Raw genomic sequence first — 23386 nt, forward strand, 5'->3', positions numbered from 1 at the left:
AAATTGGTACTATGCAGAGCAGTACTGACTGCTCTATTTAATATCCAGGTCTGATACTGCAAGGTTCTCTCTATTCATCAACTTTGCCCTTCCCAATTGATGTTGATGTTGGCCGTGTTGGCCTGGAAAAATAAAGCATTGGAAAAACCTTTATTCACTGTCTGGACCTCCGCTTACTGTTTGTCTCTACAATTGCACCCCTAGACAACGCCAGGGTAACTTAATAGGCCGATCCCAAATCAACCAGCGGCTCCTTCGGGGGTAGCGCTACAATTATATCAACAACCTTTATACTCTTCCATTTTCAGCTTTTGCTTTTGGGAATTCTTTCCTGATCGGACCAGCGGCTGTTTTACCACAAGATCGTCCTTCATTTCAAGGCTCACTAATCCATATTTCATCCAATAGACAAGGTAAGAGAAGTAGCTGGCCTGTAGGCACTTGTGTTGATTGATGTACTTTTGACCTGTTTTAGATGGGATGACATAAAACTCTGGAGGCTCTGTAACAACTAGTTCTACAAGTCTATTTGATGGCACAAATTGCGCTGTACATCATTTTAGGAGGCTTTTAGCACACAAGTGATGTGAGGCCTGGGAAAGCCAGTTTGGTCTAGAAAGGGGTACAACATGTACCAGAGAAACAAGTTATCCCAGGAAAATGATGACTCTGTTGATCAGAATAGCAGGTGGCAGCTGCATTCACAGGAGTCCCTTTCAAAGTCGTGTAAAACGTGGAGAAACCAGCGCATGTTGCTTTGTAGAGAGAGATTGTGTGGTGGCAGGTTTGGCAAGGAGGATCTATTTTTTTTGTGGGTCTATACCAGGTATATGCAGATAGCGGACCTCCAGCTGTTGTAAAACTACAAGTCCCATCATGCCTCTACCTCTGGATGTCATGCTGTGGCTGTCAGAGTCTTGCTATACCACATGGGACTTGTAGTTTATTACTAAAATCAGTGTATATATTGGGCATATCTGTTCTGCAGTGGTTACTGGGCTTCTTTCAAACTAACACGCAGATGCAGAGCAACGCACCTGAGGGTTACCTGCACTGAGCCATAGACTTCTGTTATACCTGGGAGTTTGGTGAGCTTTCAGAAAGTGCACCAAACCTGCAGAATATAATAGAAGTCTATTGTAAAGTGCAGAAAAGCCAAAGGTATACTGCGTTGCTCCCGCGGTGCGGGTAAACCGCAGCGCATCAGTGTGGAAGCAGCCATGGGCCCCTTTCAAACTGTCAGTCCGACCCAGTTGGACCCTCCATTCACCTCCAAGTAGTGGCAGGTGTAAACCCAATTGTGTCCTACCTCCAATCCGATCTGGCTGTGTCTGTGTCCACTCTGCATATGCAGAGCAGCCATGGATCTGCCATCCGCCCGCTCCACTGATTGTGGCCTGTGACCAGTTACCAAGTCGCTTAAAGCGGGGGTTCACCCTATTAATAAAATTTAAAAAAAAAATTTCTTCTAGCATAAAATGAGGCATAGTAGCGCGAGCTACAGTATGCCTGTCTTTATTTTTTTAGTCCCGTACTCACAGTGTAATCGTAGAGACAAGATTCCGACCCCCCTCGGGGAATGGGCGTTCCTATGGAGAGGGAAGGTGATTGACGGCCGGCTCTGGCACGTCACGCTTCTCCGGAAATACCCGAAATAGGACTTGGCGCTTCACGGCGCCTGCGCATAGTCTGTGCGCAGGCGCCGTATAGCGCCGTGAAGAGCCGAGACCTGTTCCGGCTGTCTTCGGGGAGCGTGACGTGCCAGAGCCGGCCGTCAATCACCTTCCCTCTCCATAGGAACGCCCATTCCCCGCGGGGAGTCGGAATCTTGTCTCTACGATTACACTGTGAGTACGGGACTAAAAAAATAAAGACAGGCATACTGTAGCTCGCGCTACTATGCCTCATTTTATGCTAAAAAGATGTTAATAAGGGTGAACCACCGCTTTAAGTGGCCCTCGAGCTTCAAAAGGTTGGGCACCCCTGATGTACAACATATCACCTGGCACATGACACGCATAAAATAGAATCATTGGTAATTCTACAGTGGTACAAGACAATCTTAAGTCCTCTTTAAATTAGGGTGACCAGACATCCCCAGTTTCAGGGGACAGTCCCCTGATTGAGGACACTGTCCCCGGACCAAAACTGTCCCTGGTTTTGTCCCCAGCTTGGATTTAATAGGGGGCAGGGGCAATTTCAAAGACAATCAGTGCAGAATTAGAATAAAAAAATTTGTATTACACACCCCTGCTCCGCCGTGCCTACTAGTATAGGGGGTTGTATTTTTCCCATTATCTGTGTCCCTTTTCTGATGATCATGTGCTGGTCAGAGCGGAGGGAATATTTCTTCAGCTTCACTCGCATGTTCTTCTGCCTTGGCTCAAATCCCGGCCAGCCACCTGCCTATCTCCTCGCCTTCCCTTGCGGAGTGATCTTCCTCCGCTCTCCCATCCAGTAGTAGCTGGGGCCCGAAGAGTAAGACTTGAGAGGTTGTGAGGCAGGAGGTGATGGGCAGAGAGTTGCTGATTGTTGCCATTACTAGTAAAGAAAAAATATGTCCCCGGATTTCATTTAAAAAATCTGGTCACCTTACTTTAAATGAAATGAACCAAAACGTATGAATTAAAGGATTTTGAAAATGGGTATCTTTACAATGTAGGTATTAGTAAGAGACGGGTCATCCAGGATACAAAGATGATTTTTAAAATTCTGATTGTTTTGTCTGTTTTTAGCAGCAGGGTCCAAAGGAGCCTCCCTCCATTGGACAGGGGAGAGAGTACTGAGTGTGGCCCTCTTGGGTCTCCTCCCTGCCGCTTACATGTATCCAGGAGGTGTCACGGACTACTCGCTGGCTGCTGCTATCACTCTGCATGGCTATTGGTAAGCCAACTGTATTATATATTTTGTTTTGAGTGGAAAGAGGTACTTCACTCCCCCCATATATACCTTATATACTCGAGTATAAGCCGAGTTTTTTAGCACATTTTTTGCTGAAAATGCCCCCCTCGGCTTATACTTAAGTCACCTTTTTGTGCCTGATCTCCTGGATTTTGGGGACCCGGTACTGGCCGGCCGTAAGTCCCCTGGACCCCAACCTTGGCGCACATATAGCCCCACTCTTCATCTACAAGTGTGCAAAGTTTGTTGTCCGGGGACACAGATTTTTCAAAGTCAGGCACCCCTTCCATAGACTCCCATGTTAAACGGTAATTTCTCCAGTAATTTTGTGGACCCAGTACCAGACGGTCGTAGGTCCCCTGGACCCGAAACTAGGCACACATGTAGCCCCATTTCTCATCTACAAGTGTGCAAAGTTTACTGTCTGGGGGACCTACGGTCGGGGAGCACCGATTTTTCAAACCCCGGCACCCCTTCTATATACTATATGTTAAACGTAAGATTAGTGGACACAGTGAGGCATGGGCACAGAGAGGCATGCATATGGACACAGAGAGGCACAGTGTCCATCACCCCAGGGGGAGACATCTCACCTCTGGGGAGACATCGGCGGTCCCAGCAGCCAATTTAAAAAGCACAGCATGACAGCATGGGCGGGTGTGCGGCTTTGGTTGCAGGACCTGCCAGCTGCGGGCAGGTGCCCTGGGCGGTAAACAACGCTTTCGTCGCCGTATTGCTTCCACGCTGGAACGCATACGGCGACCGCGCACTGACGTCATCGCCTGGCGCCACGTGCGTTCCAGCGTGGAACGCAGAAGTGCCGAGAGTAATCAACGCTCCATTCGGCACACATGTCTTACTCCTATTAACAGCACAGCGTGCTTGACGCTGTTCTATTATTGTCGGCCGTAGCCAGACCACGCTACAACAAAACTACTGGCATTAGGTCCCCTCATCTGGAAACCATCGCATGCCGGATCCATGACACCATTAAGCCACAGCTTAATCCTACTACATAACCTCTACCTGGATCCACGCTGCCATTGCACTGGGGACACCCTAAGATATGTACCACAAGCAGACCATCTATTACGGAATCCCATTGCTGCTACAATACTCTGCTCTCTACAAATGGATAAGTACCATCACCACGCTACATTTATTGCTCTAGAATTACCCTGTTCACATATTGCATTTACAAAGTACTGTATTTGAACCTGGCTCAAGTTTACACTACTGCTGTGCTTGGGATTAGTTATTATGGTTCCATATACCAGTTGTGACATATCTTAAAGGGAGATACACTCTTAAACCATTTAATCTTCAGTTGCCTCTCTCAAGTAAAAGCTATCTGCATACAGTATTCTCATATGCTACGTGCTTGACATTTGTTGTTGATAGTATACGGCCTCCCGGCCTGGAATATTGAACATGTTCGCTATACCTTTTTAAGACTAAGGGATGAAGGTATGTTATACCTCTTCCCTTAGTAGCTCAATGTATTCCTATATGTGAGTGATATGATTTAGTGAACCCTCAAACTCTTTTTCTCTGATTAGAGTGACGCCTGGGGTCCAGTACTGAAAATCACTTCACATAGAGAAGTGCATTGAAATCTTTTCCTTAACCCAGTTGTGCTTCATTCACGTTCATTGCAACCTTTTAAGGCTAGGGGTTGAAGGTATGTTGTAATATCTCCGCCCTTAGTAGCTCAACGCATTCCTATATGTGAGAGAGATGATGTAGTGAGAACCCAAACTCTTTTTCTCTGATAAGAATGACGCCTGTGGTCCAGTACTGAAAATCACTATGCATAGAGAAGTCTGTTGAAGTCTTTTCCTAACCGCAGTTGTGGTTCACTCTCGTTCACCATAGTTTGTGACACCTGTACATACTCTCCACACTTCTCTCCTGTACATACTGCTTACTGTCATGCCCTCCACACTTCTATCCTACAGTATACATAGTGCCCGCTGTCATACCCTACACACTTCTCTCCGGTACATAGTGCCCGCTGTCATACCCTACACATACCCTACACACTCCTCTCCTGTACATAGTGCCCGCTGTCATACCCTACACAGTCCTCTCCTGTACATAGTGCCCGCTGTCATACACTTCTCTCCTGTACATAGTGCCCACTGTGGTACTCTCCACACTCCTCTCCTGTACATACTGCTCACTGTCATACCCTCCACACTCCTCTCCTATACAAAGTACCCACTGTAATGCCCTCCACACTTCTCTCCTATACATAGTGCCCACCATCATACCCCTCACACTCCTCTCCTGTACATACTGTTTACTGTCATACCCTCCAAACTTCTCTCCTATACATAGTGCCCACTGTCATACCCTCTACACTTCTCTTCTATACATAGGGCCCACTGTCATACCCTCCACACGTATCTCCTGTACATACTGCCCACTGTCATATCCTCCCCACTCTTCTTCTGTACACACTGGCCCGGATTCAGGTAGAATTGCGCATTATTTACGGAGGCACAGGGCAACGTTTTTGCCCTGCGCCCCCGCAAATTTGCTCCGCTGCCCTTGATTCACGGAGCAGAAGCTCCGTAAATTGCGCGGGCGCGCCGGCGCAAGAGTGCGCAATTTAAATGATACCGTAGGGGGCGGGAATCATTTAAATTAGGCGCGTTCCCGCGCCGATCGTAAAGCGCATGCTCCGTCGGGAAATTTACCCGACGTGCATTGCGGCAAATGACGTCGCAAGGACGTCATTTGCTTCAAAGTGAACGTGAATGGCGTCCAGCGCCATTCACAAATCACTTACGGAAACGACGTAAAATTCAAATTTCGCGACGCCGGAACGACGGGTATACGTAACATGGGCTGCCCCTGCTAATAGCAGGGGCAGCCTTGCACGAAAACCGCAGTACGTAAACGACGTAAATTGCGTACGCAGGGCTTGCGCAACGTTGTGAATCGGTGTTAGTATGCAATTTGCATACTATACGCTGAGCACAACGGGAACGCCACCTAGCAGCCATCGCTAGAATGCAGCCTAAGATATGCGGGCATAAGAGCCTTATGCCGCGCAGATCTTAGGCTGCAGTCGGCATAACGAGGTTCCTGAATCAGGAGCACTCGTTACGCCGGGGCAAGTAAGCAAAGGCGCAATTGCTTCTTGAATCCGGCCCTCTGTTCACTGTCTTACCCTCCACACTCATCTCATGTACATACTGCTCAGTATCATACCATCCACACTCCTCTCCTGTACATACTGCTCGCTCTCATACCCTCCACATTCCTCTCCTGTACATACTGCCTATTGTCATACCCTCCACACTCCTCTCCTGTACATGCTGCCTATTGTCATACCCTCCACACTCCTCTCCTGTACATACTGACCACTGTCTTACCCTCCACACTCATTTAATGTAGATACTGCTCAGTATCATACCGTCTACACTCCTCTACTGTACATACTGCTCACATTCATAAACTCCTCTATTGTACATAGTGCCGACTGTCATACCCTCCACACTAGTCTCCTGTGCGTACTGCCCACTAGCATACCCTCCACACTCCTCTCCTGTACATACTGCCCACTATCATACCATCCACACTCCTCTCCTGTACATACTGCCCACTATCATACCATCCACACTCCTCTCCTCTCCTGTACATACCGCCCACTGTGATACCCTCCACACTCCTCTTCTGTACATATTGCTCACTGTCATACCCTGCATACTCCTCTCCTGTACATACTGTAACCCAACCTTACCCTTCACACTCTACATACTGCCAACTATCTTTCTCTCCACATTCCTCTTCTGTACATACCGCCCCCCCATCATACCCTCCACACTCCTCTCCTGTACATACTGCCCACTTTCATACCCTCCACACTCCTTTCCGGTACATACCACCCTCTGTCATACCCTCCACACTCCTCTCCTGTACATACTGCCCACTTTCATACCCTCCACACTCCTCTCCGGTACATACCACCCGCTGTCATACCCTCCACACTCCTCTGCTGTGCATACTGCCCACTGTCATACCCTCCACACTCCTCTCCTGTACATAGTGCCCACTGTTAGACCCTCCACATTCCTCTCCATCACCTGCACATACTTCCCAGTTTTATACCGTCCATACTCCTCTCCTACGCCTCTTACCCACAAAAACAGTTCTTTAAAATTATCTGAATATCCTCAATGTTACCAGCTCTAGAATGGGCACACTTTTGTTAGTTCAACTAAAGGAAATCTTATCAGTCCTCATATTTGTTCTGCCCATTTTTAGTACTTATTAAATTGTGTGATTACTACTGTGATGTATAGAGGAACATAGGGGATCTTAGCTACTCTAAATATAGCACTTGTAAAAAAAAGTGTCCCTTAAAAATATTCTTGAAATGTTGGCAACTATGCACTTAGGCACTGCCCAAGGGCTACCGGGTCAGTAGGGGGCCCCATGAGAGGCTCCTGGGATCCTGTCATAATAAAGTCATAGTAAACTTCGCTAACATTACTACTTTTTAGAAGCCCTGAGGTAGGTTATGCCATAGTGTACAAATATGCCCAGCATATTAGCACATTAGGGTACACTTAAATTGTCAGACTGAGCGCTCCAGTGCTGCGCTGTGATCAGTCCGACGGGTCCCGGGCTCTTTCTATCTTCACCCGGTCTTCCTTCTGGGCTCTGTGCCTTCGGTCACTTTCCTTGGCTGGGCTGCGTTGATGTCATTCCCACGCATGCTCATCCTCTCTCTCTCATCCCCCCCTTACCCCTCACCCCTCTCTCATCCTCTCTCTTTCTCATCCTCACTCTCTCTCTCTTTAATTTAATTTGTTATAACTAAATGTTTTTGTATCTTTATTTATTATTTATAAAAGGCCCTACCAAAATCCTCAGCACCAGGCCCATGATGTTCTTAATCTGGCCCTGGTTATACCCATATTCAGGGTGTAACATGTTCCTATGCACCCACCTCCAAGCACCAGATCCCCCCCTCCCTGTGACAGTGGGTGGGGGTTCCTCTTCCCTCAACTGTTGTCACATTTTGAAAACAGACACTATATTCATTAACAACAATCTGTAAATAAATGAGTCTTCTACTGCAGCAAACAAAATTGTAGTTTCAATGGATCGTGAGTGAGCCGATCAGCATACTTAAAGTCTATTCACATTGCCTACAACTCTTTGACTGAAAGCCCATATAGAGGTACAAGCAACAGAGCTGCAGGCAGTATGTGCAGAAGCCTGGCATTGCACCCACAATACACTTCTGATCCGGGCGGATTTGGGAGCGGATACCTGTCAAAACCAAATACCCCCCCCCCCCCCAATAATAATTGCCAAATATGGCAGGGGTTATCTGGTTTTGACAGATACAAACAATCTACATTTGACAGGTTTCATCTGAGTTGGTAGACTTTTCCTATCTTACAATAGAATGTGAAGAATGATAATGACACCCTCCAGCATGTAAAGGGTAAATAACATCTACAACAAATATGCAGGGACTCTCATTACACTGTTGTAGTGAGGGAGGGTGTCAGCATCGGGTTTCACTGTAAATTGTGCTTATAAATTTGGTGGTAATTCACAAGTAGGAAACCTTCAGCTGAACAGTGAGCATCAAATTGAGGTATGAGTAATCACTGATTGTAGTGCGAAACGTCAGCTGTATGCCCCTGTCTTTGCTGTGATGTATGGTGTTTGATAACTTTTATCAATAAAAGGCAACCGAGAAGGTTTTTCCAGAGTGCGGCTGTCCAAACATTTCTTTCTACAATCACCAAATTGAGGTAAGAAGCCATTCTGGAGCCAACACAGAAGGAAATCTTCTGAAATCCTATCAGCATCTAAAATACATCAGTTCCTCTAGAAATTGCGCTTATAATAATGTTTTGCAGCATTTGAACTATTAAGTGGTAAAGTGTGCATTAGTAGTGATGGATTGTAATTATTTTTATTTTTTTTAATGTAGAGCTAAGCATTAAATGAATTATTAGAGGCATTTTCCTATGGCCTTTTTCTATTACCCACATTACATAAGACCTAACCAGATATATGAGGTAGCTTTATTTATGTTCACAATTTTATTAGTTGTTTTATGATAAAAAAAAATAATCAAAAACTGCACTTGCACTTTTTTCAGAGTTTGACAAAATTTCTTTTGCGCCAGATCTTTGTGAATAATGGTCTGGGCGCCCTATTTTACGTCGACGTAGCGCATATGAGATGCGCTACGCCGGCCAAAATATACGCCGAGCTACGTGAATCTAGCTCTATGTTTATTCAAATTGCAGACCAATTATTTATTTGTTTTAAGGTACTTATATAGCGCCGTCATTTTATATAGTTCTCTCCATAAAATTATCAGACATTTGTGCTTAAAGTAGAACTATAGGCAAGGGCAACACTTTTATTTTTATTTTAGATAGAGTAAGGGAGGGTTATAGCCCCTGTCAGTTTATTTTTTTACCATCCCTGTCCCATTGGAGAGATTTCCCTTCACTTCCTGCCCCATAGCCAAACAGGAAGTGAGAGGAAATATATGCAAATTAGGGGAATACATTGCCCCCCCCCCCCCAGAACTAGGGTCCCCACTCGAAAAAAAAAAAACATTATTTTAAACAGAAAGGGGTGTGGTCTTGACTGGAAGGGGTGGGCCATATTTAAATTAGGGGGTGCATGAGTTTAGTCAGGCCTAGGGCAGCACAAAACGTAACTACACTACTGGCCGTATCAAAAAAAGGCCTGTAATTAAAGGGGGGGAAATTCTTCCGGGGGTGAAGTGGTTAAACAGTACAGTTTTAGTACAAAAATACAATATAATACATGACATCACTTCTGATGTTTTCTGTTGTAAGAGAATTTGGAGCTCATGTCACATGTCGTGTGAAAATCAATAATTCCCTATGAGAGACGTCTTAACTGGTCCGACACAAGTCAGTCCAACTTTGAAAATACTCCCTGAACTACTTTGGTCCGACTTTGATCCTACTTCAGCCCATTAAATATCATTGAAGTCGGATCAAAGTCGGAACGCCATCTTGCATGCTCCAACTTTGGCATGCGACTTGTGCTCTAAATTTTAAATAAAAAACCGGCATGGGTTCCCCCTCCAAGAGCATACCAGGCCCTTGGGTCTGGTATGGATTTTAAGGTGAACCCCCTACGACGAAAAGACGGCATGGGGGTCCCCCCAAAATCCATACCAGACACTTATCAGAGCACGCAGTCAGGAAAGGGGGTGGGGAAGAGCGAGTGGCCTTTCTCCTGAACCATACCAGGCCGCATGCCCTCAACATGTGGGTGGGTGCTTTGGGGCAGGGGGCGCCCTGCGCCCTTCATTCCAAAGCACCCTGTCCCCATGATGATGAGGACAAGGGCCTCTTTCCCACAACCCTGGTTGTTGGTTGTCAGGCAAGGTGGCTTATCGGAATCTTTAATTAGGGGGCCCCCAGATCCCACCCCCCCCACCCTATGTTAATAAGTATGGGGTACATTGTACCCCTACCCATTCACCTGGGGAAAAAAGTGTCAATAAAAAAAACACACTAGACAGGTTATTAAAGTAATTTATTAGGCAGCTCCGGGGGTCTTCTTCTTCTTCATTGGCTGGTGCTGCTGTCAATCACAGCGGATGACGCGGCACGCCGGGGGGCGGGGCCGAGTGATACAGTCGGCGGCTATGCCTGCCGCTGTATCACGGGAGCGAGCTTGCAAAAGCTTTCCACCATGCGAGCTTGCTCGCATGAAGGTGGAAAGCTTTTGCGAGGAGGCGCGGAGACAGCCGCCGAGGGACCCCAGAAGACAGGGTTAGGGGACACTCTGTGCAAAACGAGCTGCACAGTGGAGGTAAGTATAACATGTTTGTTATTTAAAATTTAAAAAAACGTTGCCTTTAGGCCCCGTACACACGACCAAACATGTATGCTGAAACTGGTCCGCGGGCCAGTTTCAGCATACATGTTCGGTCGTGTGTAGGCGCGAGCGGGCCGAATTCCAGCAAACATTTGCCCGCCGGGCCTTTTCCCAGCAGACAAATATTCCTGGACGTGTTTTAAAACCGTCCGCTGGAATCCTGCCCGCTCGGACATGTACGGTCGTCAGTACAGACCTACCGTACATGTCCGAGCGCCCGCCGTCCCTCGCATGCGTCGAATGACTTAGACGCATGCGTGGAAGCCTTTAAATGGCAGGCCCGCCCACGTCACCGCGTCATCGCCGCGTCATCGTCGCGGCGACGACGCGGACACGCCCCGCGTATTGTTTACGAACGGACTTCTGTACGATGGTTAGTACAACCATCGTACAGAAGCCCTCTGGCAGGCATGTACGGTGAAAACGGTCCGATGGACCGGTTTCATCGTACATGTTTGCTCGTGTGTACCGGGCCTTAGTGTTCCTTTAAGGAGGATGTCCTGGGATCCTGTCTGGTATCTGAAGGTGACCTGTGCCTTGTGAGTACAGACCCCCTGAAGGGATCCCTGAGACTGTGTGTTGCTGAAATCCCCCTCTTGGTCCTAGAAGTCAGCATACTGGGTGTGTGAGCTAAAGGGGACACTGGGTAGTAGAAGCAAAGTCTAGTAAATTCCTTCTGTTTCAAGGGGACTTTTTTCATCCTCTGCAGCCTACTGCATAGTGCTACTGATAGTCTGCTACACAGTTCTATTGAGAAGTTGTCCTCGCTTGTGAATAGTTAATTTGGAGTATGCTACTATTTCCCTTTCCCTAGACTGGTTAACAAGTGGGAGAGTGTGTGCACCTGATTGTGTGGAAATACCATGTAACAAGTGGCGGCCTGTCCATAGGGGGTGCGCCACTCTCAAAATGGTCACTTTAAGAGTGTCCCGGCGCCAGACACACAGCGGTCTATGGGAGGCTTCCCTGCTTGCAATCAGCTGATTGCAATCTGGGAAGCTGATTTACCAGTGTTTAGGGAGTGTTTTGAAGTGCAAACGATTCCCCCTGAACACTCCCCACTCTACTCTAATTTGTCCCTTGTCTGAGTTTGATTGGCGGGGACTGGAGAATGGTGGGCGGTCCTTTTCGTGGCACCGCAACGTCACTTCCTGTTTCCCGGCCATCCCTCAGTGAGTCACTGAGACTGTGCATGCGGATTGAGGAAGGCCTGAGCGACACCCGCGCCTGTGAGTAACGGCAAGTGCCGCAGCCGCGAGCCTCAGACTCAGACATCTCCTGCACTGCACTCAGACTCACTTGTCTCATACGGAGATGAGATCTAATTGAAATAGCAGTAGTCCTGCGAGCCACCACTCCTATAGGCTTAAATGTAATTAATATAAATAAAGCTGCTAGCGTGAAACACCTCTTATAAATTTGTGCCAAATTAAATGAATAAACAAAACTCAGCGCTGAGAAACTTAGCAGTGCACACACCACTACAAAAAACTGGTGAGTGTCCAGTAAGTGATACAAAATGATAAAAATACCAGAAATTTTAATGTACAGTGCAAATCGCATAATCGTGCATAAATATTCTTTAAGTGCTCCAGTGCATATAATGATAATGAATACTCCATCGTGCTTCAGTGCATGTGATATTCAAATAGCAGCATTCCTGGAATGATAAGTATTAGGCCCTGTAAGAATCTTGTCAGGAAAAAAACGTTGTTTTCCCTGACGAGATTCTTGGCAAGAAACTCTTGCCGCCTGAGTGTACAGACTCTCGTTTGGAAAGAACACGATGACGTCATCGCATACGACGGGCATGCGCTAGTCACATTCGATGTCGTCTGTAAGGTTGCTGGTTCAACTAGACCCAGGTTTTAAGGACAATCTGGATGTATGGAAAGTCCCCAATGCATTGGTAGTGAGAAAACATCCACACGCACACATGGTATGTCCACACTAGCTTTATTTTCTAATGCGTACTTGTTCATAATCAAATCATACAAGAAGGGAACGCCCTTGTCCCAGCCAATCATATCTAAGTTATTAGGTTATACAAGTAATATATAACAATCTTCTTTGTGCCCTGCAGATATCTAATTTCTACTGCAGCTTATCTAATGTTTATCATTCTTTTAGCTAGATTCAGGTAGGCAGGCGTATCGTTGCGGCGGCGTAGTGTATCGTGTTTACACTACGCCGCCGTAAGTTAGCGAGGCAAGTACATGATTCACAAAGTACTTGCCTGCTAAGTTACGGCGGCGTAGCGTAAATCGGGCGGGCGTAATGGCGCCTAATTAAAATTTTGCTGAGGGGGCGTGTTTTATGGTAATGGGGGGTGACCTTACGTGATTGACGTATTTTACGAACGGCGCATGCGCCGTCCGTGTACATATCCCAGTGTGCATTGCGGCAAAGTACGCCGCACGGTCCTATTGGTTTCGCCGTGGACGTAAATTACGTAAATCCCTATTCACGGACGACTTACGCAAACAACGTAAAATTTTCGAATTTCGACGCGGGAACGACGGCGTTACTTAACATTACTATTCCAGCTATTTGATGGAATAACTTTAGGCCTGATAATGCGTTACATAAACGGCGTATCTGTACTGCATCGGCCGGGCGTACGTTTTTGAATAGGCGTATCTAGTGATTTACATATTCTACGCCGACCGCAATGGAAGCGCCACCTAGCGGTCAGCCTAAAAATTACACTTTAGGATACGACGGTGTAAGACACTTACGCCGCTCGTATCTGAGACTAATTTAAGCGTATATGGTTTCCAGAATACGCTTAAATTAGCGCCGGCACAAATTCAGACTTAGGCCAGCGTATCTACTGATACGCCGGCCTAAGTCTTTCTGAATCCACCTACCTGTCTAGTACACAATAACAATGGCAATGTTCCTTGCTTTTCCTAGAAGTTCAAGGATACATAATCATACAAGCATTAATCACTAAGGGGGAACTCTAACCGCCTTATAATGCATTATTAGTATAGGGGAACTATAGCCTATCAATGCATTGATATCTATGGGGGAACTCTAACCGCCTTTCACCGTCACCGCCATCTTGCTTCATCCTACCTATGCCGTGGAAGCTACCGCGCAAGCGTCAAAGCCATTTCGAGCATGCGCAGGTTTCCACGGCGACAGGTAAGTATATACACTCTGGTTTCTCGTCGGGAAACAGGCCGACAAGAATCTCGACGAGAAAAAAGAGAGCAGGTTCTCTTTTTTTCTCATCGAGATTCTGGCCAGATTTCCTGACAAGAAACCTGAATGCCTCGTACACACGAACGGTAATCTCGGCAAGAAGCTGTTTTCTTGCTGTTTTTTGCCGAGAAAACCGGTCGTGTGTACAAGGCTTAACAGTTCATAAAACCACACAGCCCAGTGAGTGATCCAAAAAGCTGTATCAGAGTGCTGTCACACAGGTGCTCCCCCAAGGTAATGAATGCTCACCTCAGAGCGTGCGATCTTGCAGCTTGGTCTGTGCACGCTTATGAACCACATCTGGGTTCTATTGGGCAATCCTGGGATCCATGTCTCCTTAGTATAGTATATATAGTATAGTTCCAGATAATAGAATATAGAAAAAAACTTGGATGGTGCAAGTAACGTTTTTAAAGGTTTAATAAATAAAGAAATCCCCTGCCGGGGTACCCACACAGCGTGGGTGCAGAAGTGCACCACTCTAAAACAGGCCTGTAATGAGGTACAGAGATCGGGATATAGTAAAGTCCTCCTAAGCCTCACACAGACTCTCCTGCTGTCCTGTCCCCTCCCCTACGCACCTCGATACAGGAGGTGTCATATCTTCTTATGGGGGAAATTTCTAATAACATCTAATCTCCACTGGATGTCATGTATGTGACTATAGCTGTATACACTACTACATAATGTACACATATTGTAAGTACATCTTTCCTGTTTACTGTATACAGCTATAAACACCCACCTTCTTCCTTACTGTATATAGAGACTCTCTATATACAGAAAGGAAGAAGGTGGGTGTATATAGCTGTATACACTACACAGATATACACAAATTGTGATTACATCTGTCCTGTGTAGTGTATACAGCTGGTGGGCACAGATGAGATCACTCTGGTGGGCACAGATGAGACAGCACTAGTGGGCACAGAAGAGATGGCACTGGTGGGCACAGATGAGACCACAGTGATGGGCAAAGATGAGACTGCACGTATGGGCACTGGTGGGCAGGCACAGATGATATAGCACTGATGGGCACATATAGGCTGTACTGGTGGGCACAGATGAGACCGCAGTGATGGGCACAGATAAGACTGCACTAATATGCTGCACCGATGGGCACCAAGGGTGCACTTATGGGCACTGATAAGACTTCACTGATATGCTGCACTGATGAGGCTGAACCTGTGGGCATGGATAAGACTGCACTAATACGCTGCACTGATGAGGCTAAACTTATGGGCACTCATAAGTAATGGACACTGTCCACTACCCTACTGACACCGTCCACTGCCCTACTGACACCGTCCACTGCCCTACTGACACTGTCCACTGCTTTACTGACACACTCCACTGCCAAATATCTGTAGGATGGGTTTTTACCATCCCTGCTCAGTTTGCAGTCATTTTTTATTTCTTATTTTCATTGTGATGTGTATTATATGTGACGTTACATATCACAGAGACCGGTATTGTGGTGATATTTAAGTATTTTGAGATTTCCATACATTAGAGGGTTTCGACATTATTGTGTTATTGATTAATAAGTTACAAGCAGTTTAAATAAGGGTTATCAAGCAGTAGGAAACACCCCCCCGTTTGGTTCGCACCAGAACCTTCGAACGGATCGAACGTTCGCGCAAACATTTAGAACCCCATTGACTATGGGACTCGAACGTTCGAATTCAAAAGTGCTCATTTTAAAGCCTTATATGCAAGTCATTGTCATAAAACGTCTTTGAGAACCCGGGTCTTGCCCGAGGGAACATGTATCAATGGAAAAAAAGTTTTAAAAACGGTAGTTTTTTTCAGGACTCCTGAAAAAACTACCGTTTTAAAAACTTTTTTTTTCATTGATACATGTTCCCTCGGGCAAGACCCGGGTTCTCAAAGACGTTTTCACAGGCATACTATAGACACCCAGCAGGTACAATATTTAAAGGAATTTTTCATTTATTTATTTATTTTCATTTAAGCATCATTAAAATCACTGCTAAAATCACTGCTCCTACAGTGATTTTAACCACTTAAGCCCCAGACCTTTAGGCAGCTAAATGCCCAGGCCAGGTTTTGCATTCGGCACTGCGTCGCTTTAACAGACAATTGCGCGGTCATGCGACGTGGCTCCCAAACAAAATTGGCGTCCTTTTTTCCCCACAAATAGAGCTTTCTTTTGGTGGTATTTGATCACCTCTGCGGTTTTTATTTTTTGCGCTATAAACAAAAATAGAGCGACAATTTTGAAATAAAATCAATATTTTTTACTTTTTGCTATAATAAATATCCCCCAAAAACATAGTTTAGGCCGATACGTATTCTTCTACCTATTTTTGGTAAAAAAAAAATCGCAATTTATCGATTGGTTTGCGCAAAATTTATAGCGTTTACAAAATAGGGGATAGTTTTATTGCATTTTTATTAATTTTTTTTTTTTACTACTAATGGCGGCGATCAGCGATTTTTTTCGTGACTGCAACATTATGGCGGACACTTCGGACAATTTTGACACATTTTTGGGACCATTGTCATTTTCACAGCAAAAAATGCATTTATTGTGAAAATGACAGTTGCAGTTTGGGAGTTAACCACAGGTGGCGCTGTAGGAGTTAGTGTTCACCTAGTGTGTGTTTACAACTGTAGGGGGGTGTGGCTGTAGGACTGATGTCATCGATCGAGTCTCCCTATAAAAGGGATGACTCGATCGATGCAGCCGCCACAGTGAAGCACGGGGAAGCCGTGTTTACATACGGCTCTCCCTGTTCTTCAGCTCCGGGGAGCGATCGCGACGGAGCGGCTATAAACGAATAGCCGTGCCGTCGTCCCGGATCGCGACCCGAGGGAATTGACCACCGCATGTAGCGGGGGGGGGGGGGGGGTCCCGATCGGACCCCCGACCCGCGGAAATGCGGGGACGTACCTGTACGCCCATCTGCCTGTACGTGCCATTCTGTGGAGGTACATATACATGCAGCGGTCGGGAAGTGGTTAATGATGCTTAACCACTTAACCACTGCTAGCCATAAAATAACGGCTGCAGGGTGGTTCCTTAACTCGGGGTGGACGTTATATAACGTCCTCCCGGAGTTGCGCTCCCGCGCGCGCCCTGGGGCGCGCACACGGGAATGTCCGTGACTGCCGGGTCCAGAGGACCCGGCGCATCACTGATCGCGGTAAATTGCTGCTGATAGCGGCCGTTTACCACGTGATCGCTCCGTCCAATGACGGAGCGATCACATGTAAACAAACCGGCGTCATTTGATGACGCCGGTTCCTCCCTCCTCTCTCTGTACCGATCGGTACAGTGTGAGAGGGGGAGAGCGGGTGTCAGCAGCGCTGTGGATGGATCTGTGACTATGGCATACCCCCGCACAATACTCTGCAATACCCCCGCACAATACTCTGCAATACCCACGCATAAATACTCTGCAATACCCCCGCACCAATACTCTGCAATACCCACGCACCAATACTCTGCAATACCCGGAAAATACTCTGGGGAAAAAATGCGTTTTAACCACTTCCCGCCCGCTGGACGTCATATAACGTCCTTGATTTTGTGCAGGGATATCTGAATGATGCCTGCAGCTACAGGCATCATTCAGATATCATCTTTTTCAGCCAGCGATTCCCTACACCATAAGAATGATCATGGCGGCTGTTCCACCTCTTGATCAATCTTACGGGAGGCGAAAGGGGACGTCCCCCCTCCCTTCGCCCTCTGGTGCTTCCGACTCACCGCTACGATCGAAGCCAGGATCGTTTTTTTTTTGTTTTTTTTTCAGGCTTCCCAGCCTAGAGGTGAGATGTGGGATCTTATTGACCCCATATCTCACTGTAAAGAGGACCTGTCATGCTATATTCCTATTACAAGGGATGTTTACATTCCTTGTAATAGGAATAAAAGTGATCAAAACATTTATTTTTGGGGAAAAACATGTCAAACTAAAATAAATAAAGTAAAATGAACAATAAAAAATAAATAAAAAATGAAAGCGCCCCTGTTCCCATGTCCTCGTATACAGAAGCGACCGCACACATAAGTCCTGCCCACATATAAAAACGGTGTTCAAACTACACATGTGAGGTATCGCTACGAACGTTAAAGCGAGAGCAACAATTTTGGCCCTAGACCTCTTCTCCAACTAAAAAGATGTAACCAGTAAAAATATTTAAAGCGTCACCTATGGGGATTTTTGAGTAGCGAAGTTTGGCGCCATTCCACAAGCGTGTGCAATTTTGAAGGGTGACATGTTGGGTATCTATTGACTCGGCGTAACTTTATCTTTCATATTACACCCAATGACATCATTCCCACCAAGCTGCTGAAGGAATGCGCCGACATTCTGGCGCCTCCCATCACACAGCTTATAAATCAGTCATTTAAGGAAGGCATAGTCCCATTCTTGCTGAAAGAGGGCACAATCCAGCCCATCTTGAAAAAACCTAATTTGGATCCCAAGGACCCAACTCACCGCCGTCCCATAACAGGCCTAAATGTTCTCTCCAAGATAATGGAGAAAGTAGTGGTACAACAGCTGCAACAGCATCTGGATACCCACAACCTACTTGATCCATTTCAATCCGGTTTCCGTCCCGGACACGGGACGGAAACGGCCTTACTTAAAATATGGGACGATGCTCTCGAGGCCGCAGACGAAGGAGAATCCTGTCTCCTGGTTCTGCTGGACCTAAGCGCAGCCTTCGACACAGTAGACCACAAATTGTTACTGAGGCGACTAGCTGAGGTAGCCAGAGTCGCAGAAGGTGAGCTACCATGGTTTTCCTCCTTTCTTGGAAACCGATCACAAACAGTGAAACTGGGATCTTTCACGTCGGAAAAACGCACGGTGCCATGCGGGGTCCCCCAAGGATCCCCCCTATCACCGGTGCTGTTCAACATCTATCTTCGTCCTCTTTTTGATATTATCAGTAGCCAAGAACTACTCTATCACTCTTATGCAGACGACACGCAACTGTATTTTCGTATCTGCAACAAAAAGGATCATCATCTCAGTTTAGAGAAATTTCTCTCTTCAATAGAAAACTGGATGACTAAGAGTTATCTTAAACTCAACAGCTCTAAAACAGAACTTTTTATGTTTCACGCCAGTCGAAAGAGTCAACTGGCAACAAACTGGACACCACCGCCCATTCTGGGCCAAATCATCACCCCTAGCTCCAAAGTCAAAAGTCTAGGAGTCACTTTTGACACCTTCATGACAATGGACGCACAAATAGGGGCTGTAGTCAGCGGATCGCACCATCTCTTGCACCTACTATGCAGACTTATTCCATTTATCCCCAAAGAAGACGTAGCAGTCGTGGTGGGAACAATTGTGAATTCCAGACTGGTCTATGCAAATGCCCTTTACCTCGGGCTCCCAAAGTACCAAATCGCTCGTCTACAAGTCGTACAGAATACGGCCGCAAGACTTGTGACTGGGAAAAAATCATGGGAATCAATCTCACCTTCACTGAGAACCCTTCACTGGTTGCCAGTGAAAGACAGAATTGCATTCAAAGCACTCTGCCTGACACATAAGTGCATCCATGGGAAGGCTCCGCAATATCTTTGCGACAAGATCGAACCTCACAATTCCAACCGTATTCTGCGATCCACCGACCAAAATCTGGTCAAGGTTCCAAAAACCAAATACAGTCCAAAGGAGAAAGAAGGTTTGCTTTTCAAGGTCCTAGGCTATGGAACGCTTTACCAACCAGCATTCGGTTGGAGGAAAACCACCTGTCTTTCAGAAAGCAGATCAAAACTCTGCTCTTCTGATGTCTTGAGACACGAACAACTAGCGCCCAGAGGCGATTCAGTTCGCATGTGCCGCGCTATATAAGTTTTTCATTCATTCATTCATTCATTCATATTATGCAAAAACATTGGGCTAACTTTAATGTTTTTTTTTTTTAAAAGCACAAAACTGTTTTATTTCCCAAAAAAAACGCATTCGAAAAAATGCTGTGCAAATACCATGCGCGATAAAAAGTTGCAACGACCGCCATTGTATTTTCTAGGGTCTTTGCTAAAAAAGCATATATAATGTTTTGGGGTTCTATGTAATTTTCTAGCAAATAAATGGTGATTTTTACATGTAGGAGAGGAATGTCAGAACTGGTCTGGGTGTTCCAGAACGCCTGATGGTGCTCCCTGCATGTTGGGCCTCTGTATGTGGCCACGCTGTGTAAAAGTCGCACACATGTAGTATCGCCATACTCGGGAGGAATAGCAGAATGTGTTTTGGGGTGTAATTTGTGGTATGCATATGCTGTGTGTGAGAAATAACCTGTGAATATGAACATTTTGTGAAAAAAAATTAAAATAAAAAAAAATCTTGATTTTTGCAAAGAATTGTGGGAAAAAATGACAACTTCAAAAAACTCACCATGCCTCTTTCTAAATACCTTGGAATGTCTTCTTTCCAAAAAGGGGTCATTTAGGGGGTATTTGTACTTTTCTGGCATGTTGGGGTCTCAAGAAATGAGATAGGCCGTCAGTACTTCAGGTGTGATCAAATTGATCAATTTTCAGATATTGGCACCATAGCTTGTGGACCCTATAACTTTCACCCAGACTAAATAATATCCCAAAAAAAATGTTGTTGTTACCAAAGATATGTAGCAGTATACATTTTAGGCCAAATTTATGAAGAAAAATATTTTTTTTGCAAAATTTTATAATAGAAATGAAGAAAAATTCATTTTTTTACAAAATTTTCGTTTTTTTTTCATTTATAGCGAAAAAAATTAAAAACGCAGAGGTGATTAAATACCACCAAAAGAAAGCTCTATTTGTGGGAAAAAAAGGACAAAAATTTAATTTGGTTATAGTGTTGTATGGCTGAGTTATTGTCATTCAAAATGTGAGAGCACCGAAAGCTGAAAATTGGTCTGGTTATTAAGAGTGTTTAAGTGCCCAGTTGTCAAGTGGTTAAATAAAATAAAAAAAATGAAAAATTCCTTTAAATATTGAACCTGCTGGGTGTCTATAGTATGCCTGTGATAAAGTCTTTAAATAGCACAATCACCTGCCTGCCAGTAAATTAGGAAGAACTGATCTAGCCAAACTATACAGTGTATAAATATATGTACAACACCTGGGATGTATAAATACCCTCTACACACTGTAACATTAACTGACTAGCCTGCCTGCCTGCTCTATCTACCTGCAAAAAATGACACTCTCTCTGTCTCTCTCTGTTCTCTGTTAACTGCCGCAACACACTACACAAGGCCGCCCTGCAGGCACCTTTTATAGTGTGGGGCATGTACTAAACCCCCTGAGCCATAATTGGCCAAAGCCATCATATTAATATTTAAAAAGTTTGACACCGGCTCGTCTATTCAAGTGGGGTCTGAGAGACTCTCCGCTATGCCCAAAATGTAACGCACAAGAGGGGGACTTATTACACATGATGTGTAAATGTCCAAAACTCTTTAGATACTGGCACTATGTTACTAACACTATATCACAGGCGTATGGCTTTCCGGCACCGCATGATCCAGTGGTGTGTCTCCTTGGGGCCCTCAAGGTGCCTTCACTCTCCCTTCATGGTCATACAGCTGTACTCCAGCTGCTTTATGCTGCCCGGAGTGCCATTGCTAGATTTTGGATTACCTCCAGAGTGCCTACAGAAGGCCTTTGGGTTAAGATGGTGAATAATATGCTGATACGGGAAAAAAATCACATATCAGCACAGAAATGCGTCCAAAAAAATCTACTCATTATGGCAGCCCTGGCTGGACACTCCGGGGCTGGGACCGGCAGAATTGGTTATGGATAGGCTACTGCAGGGATAATGGGTCACAAGGAGAGAGGTGGAAGGGCAAACATTAACTTGGCGACATGTAATAATTTGCGACACGGATGTGGGATCAGGTTCACGGTACACTGGGTTAATAAGCAGAATATGTTTCGTATAGTTGCACATTGGCCACAGGCGTATAGAAAGAGGCAGATATTGCAATTGGCTAGACCATATGTTTAAGGATGGATTTGAGACCCTTAGTAATTACCATGTAATAGAGACAATGAACCATAGATCCCTACGTAAGGTTGGATTAGTCTCAGGGGGTTTGAAATGTTTTGGTTGAAGGAGGGGAATAGGCCGCAATCTCCTTTATTGTTGGTTACTTACCTTGAATAAGTACATAATCTTCTTGTTTGTATCCTTTTTCATTGATATGTATCCTGCAACTATTGTAATGTATGTTTACTCTGCCTCAATAAAATATTTTCTTGATTAAAAAAAAAAAATATTTAAAAAGTTTAATTTATCCCAAAAAAATTGTCTTTACTTTGTTGGCTGATCACAATGCAGTCACCTGAGTCTCTGCTAACAAAGCATGATGACTTAAGTCACAATGTACTAATATTGGGTGACATTCTAATGAAGTCATATTAATATTTAAAAAGTTGAATTTATCCCACAGATCAGAAGAGAGTATACACAGTGGAAGATTTCTGTAGTGGAGATAACAATATTACAGGATGGAGCCCGGCTCTCATAAACTCTACCATGTACACGGCTTCCACTCCCGGAATTACCTAGACACGTACTGTTCCAGTAAACCAGAAATGCCCTTTACTCATGAGGCTTTAACGTATCCTATGGAGAAATTTTACAATGCATTTTCCTCAGGTAGGTAAAGCTCTTTTTAATAATAAATTATTTTTGCATGAAGTATTTATTAGGAGAAATTAATAATAACTATTGATTTGCAGAACGATCTTATACAAGTGAAGATTTGACTGAAAAAGAGGGTGAAAGAATCATATATTTAGATAAACCAGGTAGAGACAAAGTAGAATGTCTGCTGATCCATTCTTTAGGAAAATCAAAAAGCCCTCTAGTGGCACAATGTCACTGCTGCCAGGGCTTCCATCTTCACAAAGTCTTCTTTCTGGGTTCATGAGCTCTGTCCGTTTGAACGGTCGAGCCGCGATGATGCGCACAGGAGTCACGGTCTCAGCACAGAACTCTGAATGGACAGCACTGTCCTTTCAGAGTGCAATGTACATGCACCAGTGTCGTCACCGGCTACTACTAAACAAAATATCTCCTAAACGGTGCATGCTTAAGAGATATTTACTGTACATACAGGTAAGTCTTATAGGGCTGTAGGTATAAATCAAAAAGTGGACTTTACTACCGCTTTAACATTCTGTTGGAGTATAAGAATATACTGTACATAGGGAGGTTGAAGATTAGCAAGAGATCATACACCCAAATGTGTTAAAAGATAAATCATCTCCGCTATAGGGAGTCCTGGTTTGTCTACCCCTGGCAGAGTCCCTGGCTATATGTGTGGAATATTCCAACAATGGAATGCCATAATTCTCTCTGGTTTTGTACTCCTA

At 45.2% G+C, this 23386-nt stretch overlaps 1 protein-coding gene across 1 annotated transcript in view; it reads left to right on the forward strand.

Moving 5' to 3' along the window:
• The first annotated feature begins 8417 nt into the window (after nucleotides 1-8417).
• Nucleotides 8418-23386, forward strand: part of LOC120915537 (nicotinamide N-methyltransferase-like) — a 20717-nt gene continuing 5748 nt past the window's right edge. The window contains exons 1-2 of the mRNA XM_040326114.1: nucleotides 8418-8524; nucleotides 22459-22667. Coding sequence (XP_040182048.1) covers nucleotides 22517-22667 — 151 coding nt within the window. The 5' untranslated portion in view covers nucleotides 8418-8524; nucleotides 22459-22516. The remainder of the gene's footprint in view (nucleotides 8525-22458; nucleotides 22668-23386) is intronic.

Source organism: Rana temporaria, chromosome 10 (assembly GCF_905171775.1).
Source record: "Rana temporaria chromosome 10, aRanTem1.1, whole genome shotgun sequence".
Classification (NCBI taxonomy): Eukaryota; Metazoa; Chordata; class Amphibia; order Anura; family Ranidae; genus Rana; species Rana temporaria.